We start from the raw sequence: 12,994 nt of genomic DNA, 5'->3' as shown, positions 1-12,994 counted from the left end.
CCATTTGCTTTGAGTTGTAGAACTTGTCAACATATTTCAAAGACATAATCAAGTATCTTTCACTCCAGCTGTACAGAAAAGGGGGAATCCTAAGGCAGGAGTGTGATGACAGTGTAGGAAGATGAAGAGCTAACATTAGACTGTGGAAACCTAAAGAGAAGCAACCATAAGAAAATTCCTACAGCAATCTTGACACACACCATGAAGGAAAGAATAATTTTGTCTAATGTTCTGCAAGCAGTTGGCAATTGCTCCTCCAACCTCAAGTTGTTCAAATCACATTTATCATGAGCTCTTATAAACAGTGGGACCTGCAAGTAGAACTGTCCAGCTTTTAGTGTGCAGGTTACTGTGTCCTACAAACAACACCAGCCGAACTCCTGTAATCCTTAAAATCCACACTCTGAACTGTAGGGAAGAATCTTTACAGGGCCCTATCCAAGATTTTGGCTAAAGAATGTAGGAGAATGCTTAGGAGTAAAAGATTTCTATGTATTCCACTCTACCTGTGCAGTCAAAACAGGCCAGAGGCCTCTTGGCAAAAGCACTGCACGTTTGGATAGTGAAAATTCTTCCCAGTTCAATGCTTTGGAAAAACTCTCCTCCTTAGATAAAAAATGGGAGACTTACACAGCACAGAAGTTTTTGACAAATTTAATCAAGCAAAACCAATCCAACTTAAAATAGCTCCCATTAATTTCTAAAGGCCAACTTTTTTTAAATATATATTTTTTATATATACACACACTATAAATTGCATATTCAGAAATCTAGAGATTCAAGCAGGAATCTCATCCAATTCAATAAGAATTTGATGTTTCTTTGCTCCTCTCCACTTCTTCCCCCTTGTAAATCACACAAAGGGCCTGGTTTCTCAGTAAAGTCTCTGAAAGAAAATTTTCTGTCCCTTTTATTCTGTGTAAAAATTACCACATGTATAAAAGCAGACTATGTCACAATATTTGCATTTTTCATAATGACCCCATCACAGTGGACTCCTGCTCAAAACACGTAGAAATACTTAACTCCTACTGCTCAGAAACACAGAAAACAGTAAATTTGTTTTCTTACCTCTAAATTGTAGAGCACTCTGAACGTGGACATGCCTGGAGCAAAAGATCTGAAAAGACTTTCTAGTATTGAACTGGCACTGGGCTGATGTTGGTGTTTTGAAGACAAGGATGGGGATTTTGAGGACTGAGAACTGGATTCTGAAAGCAGTGTTTTCTAGGAGGAAAAAGCCACAGAAGAAATATTTTGAGACTCCTTTGTTTTGCTGTAATTGGGAATCCATTTCCTACAACCCCTGTAATGACCCCCTCACCTCTGTCTGCTTGGAAGTAAGTCAATAATAAGCATTGACTTAACATGACTATTATTTTGCTGTAGTTTCAAACCCTCTCTGTACAATAATCTGACGGGGAATTTAAGGAAGCTGATAGTAAAATCCTCTTTGTGTAGCTCACCATGATCAATTATTAAATCCATACCTTCCTTCCCAGGGAATCCAGCTGATCAAGAGCCTCCTGAATAGCTGGGTCAGTGGGAATCAGGAGCAGAAGTTTCCTCACTCGCAGCGTTATCCTGAGAAGAAATCCCAAGTTACAGGCACAAAACAAGGGCTCAGCCACACTGGCCTGGTGCCTACACACAGTGGAATATTCAAAGTGGGCACTGAGAGCAGTTCTTTAATATTTAGTAACCATTAATCTGCTTACCTTGGCTCCTCCAGGTTGGCAAGCTGGTAAAGCATATCAAACACATTGCACACGAGAGCCATGACGACTCCAGGGAGGGATTTCTCCTGAGAATTGAGCAGAAGTACAAAGGTCTTTTTCTCCCTTCTCTGTTACATGTAAATTTAACAAAGCTCTTCACTGAAGCAAATGGCCCAGATGCCAACCTGACCCACAAAAATCCCAGCTACTTTCTAGGCTGAGACAATATTTAGATAATTTCATTTCCCTTTTAACAGTCTGTTTTTGAAGTCAGCTGTTATGAAAAGCAAAATACAAAGCAGATCAAGAGTGCTCTGAACATGCCAGTTGATGCTTCTTAGTTTACTTTACTTTCACTTTTACTGCAGCTTTTTAGTAGTGAAAATGTGGAAATCTCTACCCTCAACAAACACAATCTCAAAATTAAACCAGATGGGTCCTATTTGTTTAAAAGTCCCTGCAGAGATGAATAAAACACCAAGCAGGCTAGCATAGGTGACAGAGTACAGATTATAAAATCCAACCTGCATGCTCAAGGCAGTTGTGTACTTAGATAATTTGTTTCAATTGAAGTTTGAAAGCAAAACCAGATTACTAAAGATTGGAAGATGTTACTGGAGCTTCTACTCTCTCCCCCATCTATCCCTGCTTCAGGAAAAATCTGAGGGAAGGCTTCAGGTCATATTGTACCTGTTCCATTGCATAGGAAGAACTAAATACACTGCTGCTGTTGCTGGAGCTGGTTGAGGAATCTGCAGAGCTCCCTGATGGAGTCCCACTTCCTGATGTTTTTACTGTAAGGATTTGTTCATCAGAGAAGCCCAGCTGATGCAGTAGTTTCTGATCTTTGTTTACTGTTAGCTGCAAGAAAGTATTTCTTTAGTTCTGGAAAAAATACTCAATTTCATCAAGAATGGGAATTCTTTGTGGTTAACATACCAGGCTGTCATTGGCAAATATCTGTATATTTTCCACAGGTGAATTCAACATCTTTGCTATCTTCCACCTGACACTTCCTACAGTTTCATTGCTATGAGCCTGTGAAATTAAACAACACTGGTTCAGTAAGTGTGCTCGAGCAGTAAATGCCAAGAAAAATTAAAATCTTCTGAAAGAGTCTTCCTGCATAGGGTGGTAAAAGTATTTTTTGTAAGAGTGTCAGGATAGGACAGCACAGAAATGCTCCAACACCCACAGTGAGCAAAAAACCTCATTTTTCCCATCCTGGAATTTAATTATCAAAATACATTTAGTCCACAGACACTTCCATGTACATATTTTTAACATTTTCAAGAAGAGTTTTCAAGCTGACTGGAATCTTTATAACCACGTTACTCTATTCAGTCCAGGCATAAAACCCACCAAGAGTGGCTACATAACCAACAGTCCATGGCACACACAGGCTGGGCACACCTACCTCTATGGTGAAGGTATCTTTGGTAGACTCATATGTAACATTAAGGGTTAAAAGATGTCCATGGAAAGAGGCACCATGAGGTAGAATAGTTCTGGGAACAGAGTAAAGGTCCTGCAGGAAGAGAAGGATGACAGTAAACATCACTCTTGAAAACAAAGCCATTTCTGTGATGGTGGGTAACTAGGATTGCATGTTTAAATAATTTTACTGGTTTTTAACAAAATTGGAAGTTGTGTTCTTAGCCTTGCCTTATAGGAAATGAAACATCTTACCTCTATTGTTATCACATAACGCTCTGCCAACAGCAGCAGCCTCTCAATTATGACAAGTTTAGTTGACCTAAAGATAAACATTGAAAACAAGAGTAACTTGTCTTGCAGATTCATTTCCAACGCCCATGGGTAACTACCCTGAATTGTCTGGTTTTAAAGACACCTCCTTAAACTTGGAGTTAATTCAGCAGAAATGAACTAGGAAAAGAAGCTCATGTTGTACTGCTTGAGATGTTGCCAGCTCAAGAGGAAGATTCAAGTTTCTAAAGGTCCCACCCTATGCTCCTATATTTAAGTTACACATATTCAGGTATAACTAAATTAAGCTTGAGGTTGAAAAAACAACCTTTTCTCTCCTAATTTAAGAGGAACCACACCCACTGCCTCAGAAATATTACATGATTAATAGGCTGGTAATAACCTGCGGGGCTTTTGTTTTGTGTTGGTTGGTTTTGATTTTGGCGGGCTGGAGGCAGGGTGGTTTTTTGGTTTTGACCTGTTGTTTTGGGAGTTTTTAATGTCTATTTGGCTTTGGTTTTTGTTTTTAAACATAGTTTTTTCAAAATTCTCTGGAACTCCTATTGCATAGCAATTGGAATATTCAGTTGAGGAACCATCAGAATTTACAACTACCAACTACCGAGAATTTTAATTAGCACTTAAAATCTTGTGGGAAGCAGCTGGAAGCAAATGTCTATTTTGTTCTTTATTCCTTGAGAGGCTGGCCTACCTGTAAGGAGACTGAACTGATGTTGCCACAGTAGGCATGGCAGTTGCTGTGAGCATTTTTGTAGCTCTGGTGACAGCGTGTGTTAATGTTGGACCGCCGAGCGCAGAGCTGGCTGCCTGCAACACAGAGCAGAGCAAGAGACAAGTCAGGATGGCCTGGAAAGCTCAGAGGACAAAAAATATTTGTGGAAAGAATATTTTTCTTTAAATGGAATTATCATATCTTTATTCTAAGATATAGAACGAAAAGAATGTAGGCACTAGAATAATTAAAATTTGTCCTTTACCTCTAATCGTGTGTAGCAATCAGCAATGAATTTCTTGTGCAGTGAAACTGAATCCTAAAGATAAAATGTACAAATTAATTAGAACTTACACTAAAATCATGGGAGCTACTCATAAACTGACAGAACCCAACAAATCACACAGCTGAACACGCAGAGTATCAAGACTTTATGAATGTCAAAGGACGTTTATGTACAAATATATGCCTACCTTTTTCAATCTGGGAGTTAGATTAATATAGCTGTAATTTATTATCAGTTGAATAGCTTCATTGGCAATTTCTTCATCGGGTGACTCCATTGCAATCTTCCAAATGAAATCCATTCCTATTAATTCCAGTTTTTCTACGCTCTACACAAGGAAGAACAACAGTAAAACACGACTGGATTTCTTACAAAAGAACCACAGGGACAAAAGTGTTGTAAAAGCATATTTTGATTAAAACTTCAAGATTTTCTTTTCCAACATGCTGCCAAACTTTGGTACTGCGCAAAGTTAAACCAACTGCTGCACATTTGTGTATTTATACAAGGAAAAAAAATTGTTTACTGATAGATAAACAAGTTCCAAAGAACAATCTCAGTCAAGCCAACTGAAAAATTAAAAAATTTAAAAGCATGGAGAAATTTAATCTAGAATGGAATTAGTTTCAAAAAAGTCAACATGGTAACTAACCACATAATAAACCACCACAAAACCTGCTATGATACTTGGCAAAAAAATCCTGCATTTGAAGTAAGCTCTCTGTGATAAAGATCTAAAATGCCTACAGAAAACTCCTTAACATATAACCATTAATTTAACAAAAACACTGAAGGCTCAGAGTAAAAAATTACAGTAGGTTAGAATTTAAACATGATAAGTCTAACTCCCATGCAAAGAAGAAAAATAAAAAATAATTTTAAAAAAGACTTTCACTGCTAGGAACAGGAAAAAAATTACAGACTAGAACCCATGATTATTTTCAAAAAATAGTTCACCCTTCCTCCTGCAAAGTTTTACAAGCTACAAACCAGCTTTCAATTGCTGAACTGTCACGATTTTAGCTTCAGAATTTAACAATGTTAATGCTACAAGGACATTCTGGTCCTTACTATAAACATGACCATGTCAAACAGCTGCTACCTAATCCTTGTCTCTCCTCCCTGTCCCTAAGAGGACACAGGAACAAACTTGCCAGAGCAAACTCACCAGCTGAGTTCCTTGCCTCTTCAGCCGATGGTCACACAAGTTCACATTTTCAAAGAATGTTTTAAATAAACTAAAACCTGAAAATGAAAAAAGGTGCAGATTTTTTATGCTGGTCAGGCTTAGTTTCTTTGTTTAAAAAGCAAAGTTATCAAATACAGGAGATGAACTTTTCCATCTAAAAGCTCAAAATGATAGAGCCCTTTATTACACTGATTTGTAGATCTGCTTAGATGGTTGATTTGAAGGCTTAGGAAGCAAATTTCTGGTATATATTTCAACTCCAAATCTGTTCACCAAATCCATTTTCTTACCATTCATAGTAATTTCATATGATTCCAGTTTAAGAATTTTCTCTTTGAAGAGCTGTTGCTGCACATCACTCTCCAGATCATGCTGCCCTTTTGTAAACCACTCAAAGCACATCTGTGAATGAAAGGCAGACATAATTTTTACCCCATTGTCACATCAAATATTTTAGTTTTATACAGCAAACTATGTCAGATACCACAGTAACTCATCTTGCAGAAGTTCTATCTACAGAAGAGGTTCAAAATTCTCATCTCATGGTAACCTCACATGTTATAGAGGCTTCTGTAGCCTACACAAAGCATAAAATGCATGACTAGTATGTGTTTGCTACTCACACTCCACATGTCTCAACAAACACACATGCTGCTCATGATCCATTAAAATTCCTTCTGCAACCACAGAAACCAACTTTTCAAGTTTTTCTTACCTCTCGGTCCAACTCACAAACATCCTGGCCAGTTACAAGGCATTCCCAGATCTCCCTGGCACGATTCCAGCCCAAATAAAGGGTGGCTTCTTGCAGAAAAAATGCCAAAAATTTTAGATGTGCCTCCAAATACTGAGAAAGAGGAAACAAAAACTCAAGCTTAAGACTTTTTTCTCTGAAACAAGTACTCTGAACATTCTATTTTTTTTTTGCAAATTTAGCTGTCAAACAAGAGCACACTTTGAAAAGCCTAGAAACAGAAACTGTTTGTGAGATTTATTTCTATTTTAAACATACTTTGTGGCTTTGATTCTAAAAGCAAACACTGAAGTCTCCTTGGATTTGCTCTTACTTTGCTGGTGGTGGTGATATTATTTGACACTAAATCAAAACTAGTGTGGAAAAATAATTATCAAAGGATTAGCAAAAAATTGCTATTTTTGTGGGTGGCTTCTATGTGGTAATTAGCAAATCTGTTGCAGGTATTAAAAGCTTCACAACACATTCAAGGGTATCACCTCTACCAGCAACTGAAGCTGGTGAAGAAGCTGGAAGCTGCACAGGCTTGGCAACAACAGATCCTAGGATGGGGAGATCTACTTTTCACCAGGTAGAAATTTTGCTAAGGAATTTTGTAATTTTGTGTCATGTTTACAGAACTTTATTCTATATAATAACAAGGGTACAACAAGCCTTCATATAAAAGTAGTAGAACTACAAATAAAAACTAGATTAATTCTTCACTAGTGAATTTCAAAAATGAAATAAGAAGGTAAAGAAATGCGGTACCTCCCGGTAGGTGTATCGGCCATCCACCAGTGTTGCTCCCACCAGCCCTCCTGGGCCTGCCACAGATGCAGCCAAACGGTGACAGGATATCAAGCTTCCTGTCACCAACTTCACTATTTCAAAGTTTTTCTTTAAATCTTGAATAATGCTCTTGGCAATAAAAGAAAAGAGAGGAAAGATGGTTTTAAAGCGAAGGTTAAACAGGGATGTGTGTACAGCAATTTGCTCTTCTACAGACACACATCTCTTACCAGAAGGAGTCATGTACCCCCACTCAGAGTCAGCTGTTCCCCCTCCAAGCACCCAACCTCCCTAATGTTGGTGTTTTCAGCTTGTGCTGAAACACAAGTGCTGCAAATTGCAAAGTCCCACATATCCACACAGCCACTCTACAGCACACATGATTGCTGGTAGTTTAGTCTGTTTTTTCCAAGAGTCAATGTCAATTCAATTACAAAGCGGTTGGTCTAAACATTAGCCATTGTTCATTTCTTAACACCTGTTAATTATTCTACAAAAAGCTGAGAATAAAACGAATTAGTCCTGACACAGCAAACAGATTTATACATGCACAAACACACACTCACAAAGGGACAGCACAGCACCTCTACTCCAACAGTTTGTTTATGCTACATCACTGAACTACTTTTAAAATTGTTTATTAGCTAATTTATTTTTTTTTTCTAAATTCAAACTTCCATGTTTGGCTGAGCTACACAGACACAACAAAAGTTTCAACAATCTTGCCAGCATATAGCCTTACCTTGTCTTGTTTTTGGTAAGTTTGCTTAATAAACGACCGCGTGATTTCGTGGAGCTGACGCAGGGCTGGCACCACCCACACAAACTGGGGATTATTGTGCTGGGACGACTGGCAGCAGGAAAGGTAAAAACAATTACACATCTGCTACGTGCTCAACAACAGATTAACCTTTCTCTCAGACTCCTGGAAGCCTAATGATATCTGTTAAGGTTGCTGTTTCAAAAGAACAGCTACCACCTCTGCTGGCTTCAGATACTTGTTCCTCCTCTCTTTTCAAACACACTCAAAGTGCCTTTCTTCACTTTCTACAAGAAGTCCCTTGATAAACACATATGCCATTTTGCTATCCCTATTATTAAGCCCAAAGTGCCAGCTCCTTGCTAGAGATCATGCAAATTAAGTAACCAAAAAGAGCTCAGTTGCACCAGGGAGAGATGATAACCACCACCTTCCTCAATTATGGGAGATTAAACAGGTCTAAAAGGGCATAAAAGGGCAAATCCAGCCAAATGGTGTCACTGCTAAAGGAAGAGCAATAGAAGAAAGCATTTCAAATACTACTGAGGCTTAAGAGACAAGAAATTTCTGATTGGTGCTGCAAGCAGCTCCCTGATAGGAAGCAAAGGATACTTAAGCTGTATTTTGAAAGAGATCCTACAAAGAATAACCCTCCTACCTCATTTTTAGAACTGCTCATCACTTTTCTGGGAGGCTTCATTTTCTGTAAAGTTTGACCACACAGACCAGCACTGAGGTTGCTTGTTCAGAGAAGTGATGTCTGGTTTAAACACTGACAACACCCAAATACCACCTACATACTCAGAGAGGCTGAAGGAACCTAACCATAACAGAGCTCTCCACTGAAGGCTCCCTCACAAATTTGAGAAAGCTGCCTTGACATTATGTTCCCTCCCAGTTTATCACTTCGTTTCCCTAATAAAGGGAAATAAGAACACCCTGTATTTTAGAAGTCTGCTGTATGCTTACCCCAATCCCTTCTAGTTTACAATCACAGCTTTTGTTAATGTTTCCCACTGCAGCACCTATGTAAAAGCCCTTGCCAGAATATAATTAAAAGGAGTAAGATTAAGAAAGCATAAGAGAAGATCCAAAAGAAAAAAAAAAGTACAACTTTCAGATATTGAGAACCCAAGATTTGAAATTCATATTCATGAACACACACAGAAGTGTGATCAATATCAAGAACCAACATACTATACCTCCTAAACATCTAAAATCCCCTACAGATGCTGCAACACAGACAAAACCTAATTTATCATTAAAGAAATGAACATTAAAGTACAAGCCTTTTCCTTTATTTACAGCATACTTCAAGCTGAAAAAAGAAGACAAGAGCATTCCTGCAGGCCTGAAGAAAAACTGCCTGCTATGTGAACAGTGCAGGAGAGAATATATGCAGTCTTTTAAGCCATGCACATCTCTGCTGCTGCCAGGAAACAGCACAGGCAGCTTTGGGAATGGCTTCTTTATGTTACAGGAAAAGAGTTAAGTATTTAACTAAAATACAAAACTACTACAATTGAAATATTGATTTGTATTTTGAGACTTAATGGTCATGCCAGAACACATGCTTTACTCAAAATAAACTAATCTAGGCTTTCACATGAAAGGGACAGTTAAAATACTGACATACCTTTACAGTGGTTCCATTTGCAAATTCTAACCTTGGGCCCATCCTGGTAGTTTCCCATAAACTGATCACTCCTTGTGCTGAAAATTTGCTTAAAACAAAGGCAAGAGACTTACTATGAGTCTCATGATCAACAAAGTGGCTCACACAAAGCCTACCCCTCTCGAGGACTCCCCAAGGTAAGAACTTACAGATGGGACACACAATTTGTGCATCTTGAAAGAAAAGGGCAACATCGAGGCTAGATAAGATTTCATTTTGGAAAAGATAAAATAATAAACCAACCCTCTTGATATCCTCTATGCATTTGATGATGTAGCTCCTTTTGATTGCCTCTTTCACTGCATAAGCATCACTGAGGATTGTCAGGTGTTCCTCCAAGGCCTGCTGGATAAGACTACACGGCAACGTTGGAAGATGAGCCAGCTCCCAAAGTACCTCCAGAACCTGCAGGAAGAAGGGCCAGGATAGTCAGGACCTAGGGAGTACAGATGCTACTCTACATTTAACAAATCAAAGGAAAACCATCCCCTTGCCTTGCCAGTGGTTGTTTCCACTCGCGCTTCTCGACCGATGCGCCCAATGAGGCTCAGCAACTTCTGCCTCACTCGGTCACTCTCTGTCTCCCAGCTCTGCACAGCAGAGAAATCAATGTTAGAGCATCTTATCAGGTGTTACATCTCAAGTGTACACAAAAATACAATCCACAATTGCTTTACTGCAGGAAAATCAAAATACAAACAAGTATGTTTCCACTGTAAGTATTTCCTTATTTCTGTTGCTGGGAGTTACAGCACTAATTTGCTCAACTCTTTTTTAAATACCATTAGGGATTAAATATAATAATAAAATCTCACTTTAAGTCCCTTAGGACTGGCTATCTAATGTGCTTAAAATCCAAGTCAATTAGCAAAACAGTAGCAGATAAGGTTTCTGGGTTAACATAAAAGTTAAGTGTTTTTTAATAGCAAATGTTACATTTATATAGAAAATACAAATGTATTCAAGGTATCTGCCTTTCAGTAGGCTGGATGCACAAGCACATCTCATCAATTCTCTTTCTAAGGAATTTAAATTCATGTGAAAACTTACCTTTTGGATTAGAACAAATAAATGATTGAGCTGGTCAGAGCTAAACTTCACAGCAGCTGCAGCAATAATGGTGTGTATGTTCTCAATCACAGTGGAAGATTGTCCCGACTGAAAAGGAAGAGAACACAAGGTAGGTGTTCAACCCAAACAAACCAGAGAAAAACCTTCATGTAAGCATTATCCTAGCATTATTCACACTAATGAGTGAGAATAGCAGCTTTTGACATGGTGGAAACACAAGTTCAGAGTAAACTGTCTGTGCTCCTCACTTCCCTGGCTGAGAAGTCTTTGGAATTATTTCTAAAGCAGGAAACTACAAGTCTGCCATCATTACAGCAGCTTTAAGCTGCTGCAGTGGCAGCAGTACAAACATCACCTTTTCTATTGCTTGGTGAGGTTCACGTGTGAGGTGTTGAATCTTTGAAACTCTTCCAGGCTTTACTCAAAAATGAGCAATACAAAATCTCCTCCCACACGCATGGGAGCACCATGGTAACAACAGCCAGAGAGGGGGAGGAAGTATTGCTTTTTATTAAAGAATAAAAGTGAGGGAGCTAGAATCACATTTCAACTTTGCTAAGCACTAAAGGCTTGCTACCATGCCACACAAACTGCAGACCTGACAGTGTTCAATGAGTTTAGTCTAAAATATCAACATTTGCACAGAGAAGAAAACCATTTCCTGCAGTGGAAGATAAGTTTCTTGTCAAAGTTTCCATGTGTCACTTACATAAACACTCAAACCACCTTCCCCACACAGAAATAAATTGAATATCCTTAAAGTGAAGGCCAAAAGATGACCTGTCAGTCAATTATATGTCTGTACAGGAAGGTAAATGAGAATGGAACCCACTCTCTTTAAAGTCACACTCTGACTTTAAATCCATACCTCCAGCCACAAACATTAATATCTTAGTTTGGTCTAGACAAATATTCCTGTCACCTGTTTCAGGCTGACAACCTCTTTATGCCAAGTCAAATACTTCTGCAGTTCCTTAACACTTGTTGCAAAGAACTGAACTTCATCACAGGATTCAGCAGCTGTGATACAAGAAATTTCCAGAATAATAGATTTTACATGGTAAAGGAAGAAGTAGAAGGAAATCTTTGCATTAATTATACTGCTAAAATCTCAACAGCTCCACATTGCAATAGAGATGTGTAGATAATTTTTAAAAATTCCTTAATTTGAATGTTTGTTTATAAGGTAGTCTAAAAGCACCTGCCTAGCCTTGACTCCTTACCTGAATTTTCCATATTTTAGTGAGCTCATCTAAAGATAATTTGCTGCCCAGCAGTTCAATAATTCCCTTTATACGATCACAGTATTGTGCTTGGTCTATATTACCTGTGAAACAAAGAAAGGCAACTCAATAAATGCATTTCAAACAATATTAAATACATTAATTTTATAGAAAAGAACTAATTATTTTAGAAGAGAGAACAAAGCTATCTTCATTTGGAAGGTCTTTACTGTTACAGATAAGTCTCAGTACAAAGAAAAAGAACAAGGCTGTTTCCATTTTTATTTTGTTTTGCTTCATACATCTGATAGTACTCCTACAGAATGTTACTACTTGAGGAGAAAAACACCTCTTTTCTGTCTTTTTTAGAGACTAACCATAGAAAAACTTTGAGTAAAAAACCCCAAGTACAGCAGAAGACATCTGCACAGATGGCAAACAGAGGACAAGATGATAGTTACACAATTTGCAGGATTTTACTTTATTTTGGAGACAACAAAACCCTTGAATTCTGGTTAATAATGCTCATTAAAGTGTATTGAAAGGGAGAGATGAGATTTTAAAATTTAAGTAATTTAAAGCATGTACCAAAAGGCTTTGGGAGAGTTTTTACCTTCCAGAGCAATTGACAGGACCGAATTCTCCACGAGCCAATTCAGCAGTCGGTCTGTGTCTATTGCATTCTTCACTGACTTGGACACAGTGCTGTCTTCTATTAATTTTGTTACCTAAAAAATGCGAAATGTAAGATTTTAACAAAAAATTCCCACCTGCATCACACACAGAGAGAATGAAATCTATTCAAAAAGGCTCATGATGAAGCTTAAGTGTGAATCCTGCAATATTTTGAGTACAGAAGGTGTTTGGGATTTTTTGGGTTGTTTTTTGCATGGTGTTGGCTTTTTAACTTTTCATTTTTGTTTTTTAATGAGTTGTTTAAAGGCAAATTCCTAACCAGAAACACCATGTCATCAGTCTCTGATGCAGCAGGATCTTATTCTCAGTCTGACACAGAAAAGCTGGCCTGTGCTGCCAGGTATCTTTCTACAGATATGCCAGAAGTAGGTTATCTCAGGCTTCTGCTTGTTACACTCAAATCAGTGTCCT

At 38.2% G+C, this 12,994-nt stretch overlaps 1 protein-coding gene across 3 annotated transcripts in view; it reads right to left on the bottom strand.

Moving 5' to 3' along the window:
• The window catches only part of USP24 (ubiquitin specific peptidase 24), a 61,455-nt gene that overhangs the window by 27,196 nt on the left and 21,265 nt on the right, over positions 1 to 12,994 (bottom strand). For 2 of the 3 annotated variants that reach the window (XM_074545734.1, XM_074545735.1), the window contains exons 11-31: positions 12,501 to 12,615; positions 11,888 to 11,991; positions 10,644 to 10,751; positions 10,088 to 10,183; positions 9,837 to 9,998; positions 8,577 to 8,621; positions 7,901 to 8,008; positions 7,138 to 7,287; positions 6,349 to 6,480; positions 5,924 to 6,035; positions 5,613 to 5,689; positions 4,632 to 4,772; positions 4,424 to 4,477; positions 4,138 to 4,253; positions 3,408 to 3,474; positions 3,136 to 3,246; positions 2,658 to 2,756; positions 2,409 to 2,579; positions 1,719 to 1,804; positions 1,491 to 1,584; positions 1,072 to 1,227 (exon numbers count right to left, since the gene is read on the bottom strand). In XM_074545734.1, coding sequence (XP_074401835.1) covers positions 1,072 to 1,227; positions 1,491 to 1,584; positions 1,719 to 1,804; positions 2,409 to 2,579; positions 2,658 to 2,756; positions 3,136 to 3,246; positions 3,408 to 3,474; positions 4,138 to 4,253; positions 4,424 to 4,477; positions 4,632 to 4,772; positions 5,613 to 5,689; positions 5,924 to 6,035; positions 6,349 to 6,480; positions 7,138 to 7,287; positions 7,901 to 8,008; positions 8,577 to 8,621; positions 9,837 to 9,998; positions 10,088 to 10,183; positions 10,644 to 10,751; positions 11,888 to 11,991; positions 12,501 to 12,615 — 2,304 coding nt within the window. The remainder of the gene's footprint in view (positions 1 to 1,071; positions 1,228 to 1,490; positions 1,585 to 1,718; positions 1,805 to 2,408; positions 2,580 to 2,657; positions 2,757 to 3,135; positions 3,247 to 3,407; positions 3,475 to 4,137; positions 4,254 to 4,423; positions 4,478 to 4,631; positions 4,773 to 5,612; positions 5,690 to 5,923; positions 6,036 to 6,348; positions 6,481 to 7,137; positions 7,288 to 7,900; positions 8,009 to 8,576; positions 8,622 to 9,836; positions 9,999 to 10,087; positions 10,184 to 10,643; positions 10,752 to 11,887; positions 11,992 to 12,500; positions 12,616 to 12,994) is intronic. The other variant, XM_074545736.1, reaches the window with a different exon arrangement.

Source organism: Zonotrichia albicollis, chromosome 8 (assembly GCF_047830755.1).
Source record: "Zonotrichia albicollis isolate bZonAlb1 chromosome 8, bZonAlb1.hap1, whole genome shotgun sequence".
Lineage (NCBI taxonomy): Eukaryota > Metazoa > Chordata > Aves > Passeriformes > Passerellidae > Zonotrichia > Zonotrichia albicollis.
This window is presented reverse-complemented; position numbering and strand designations above follow the sequence as displayed.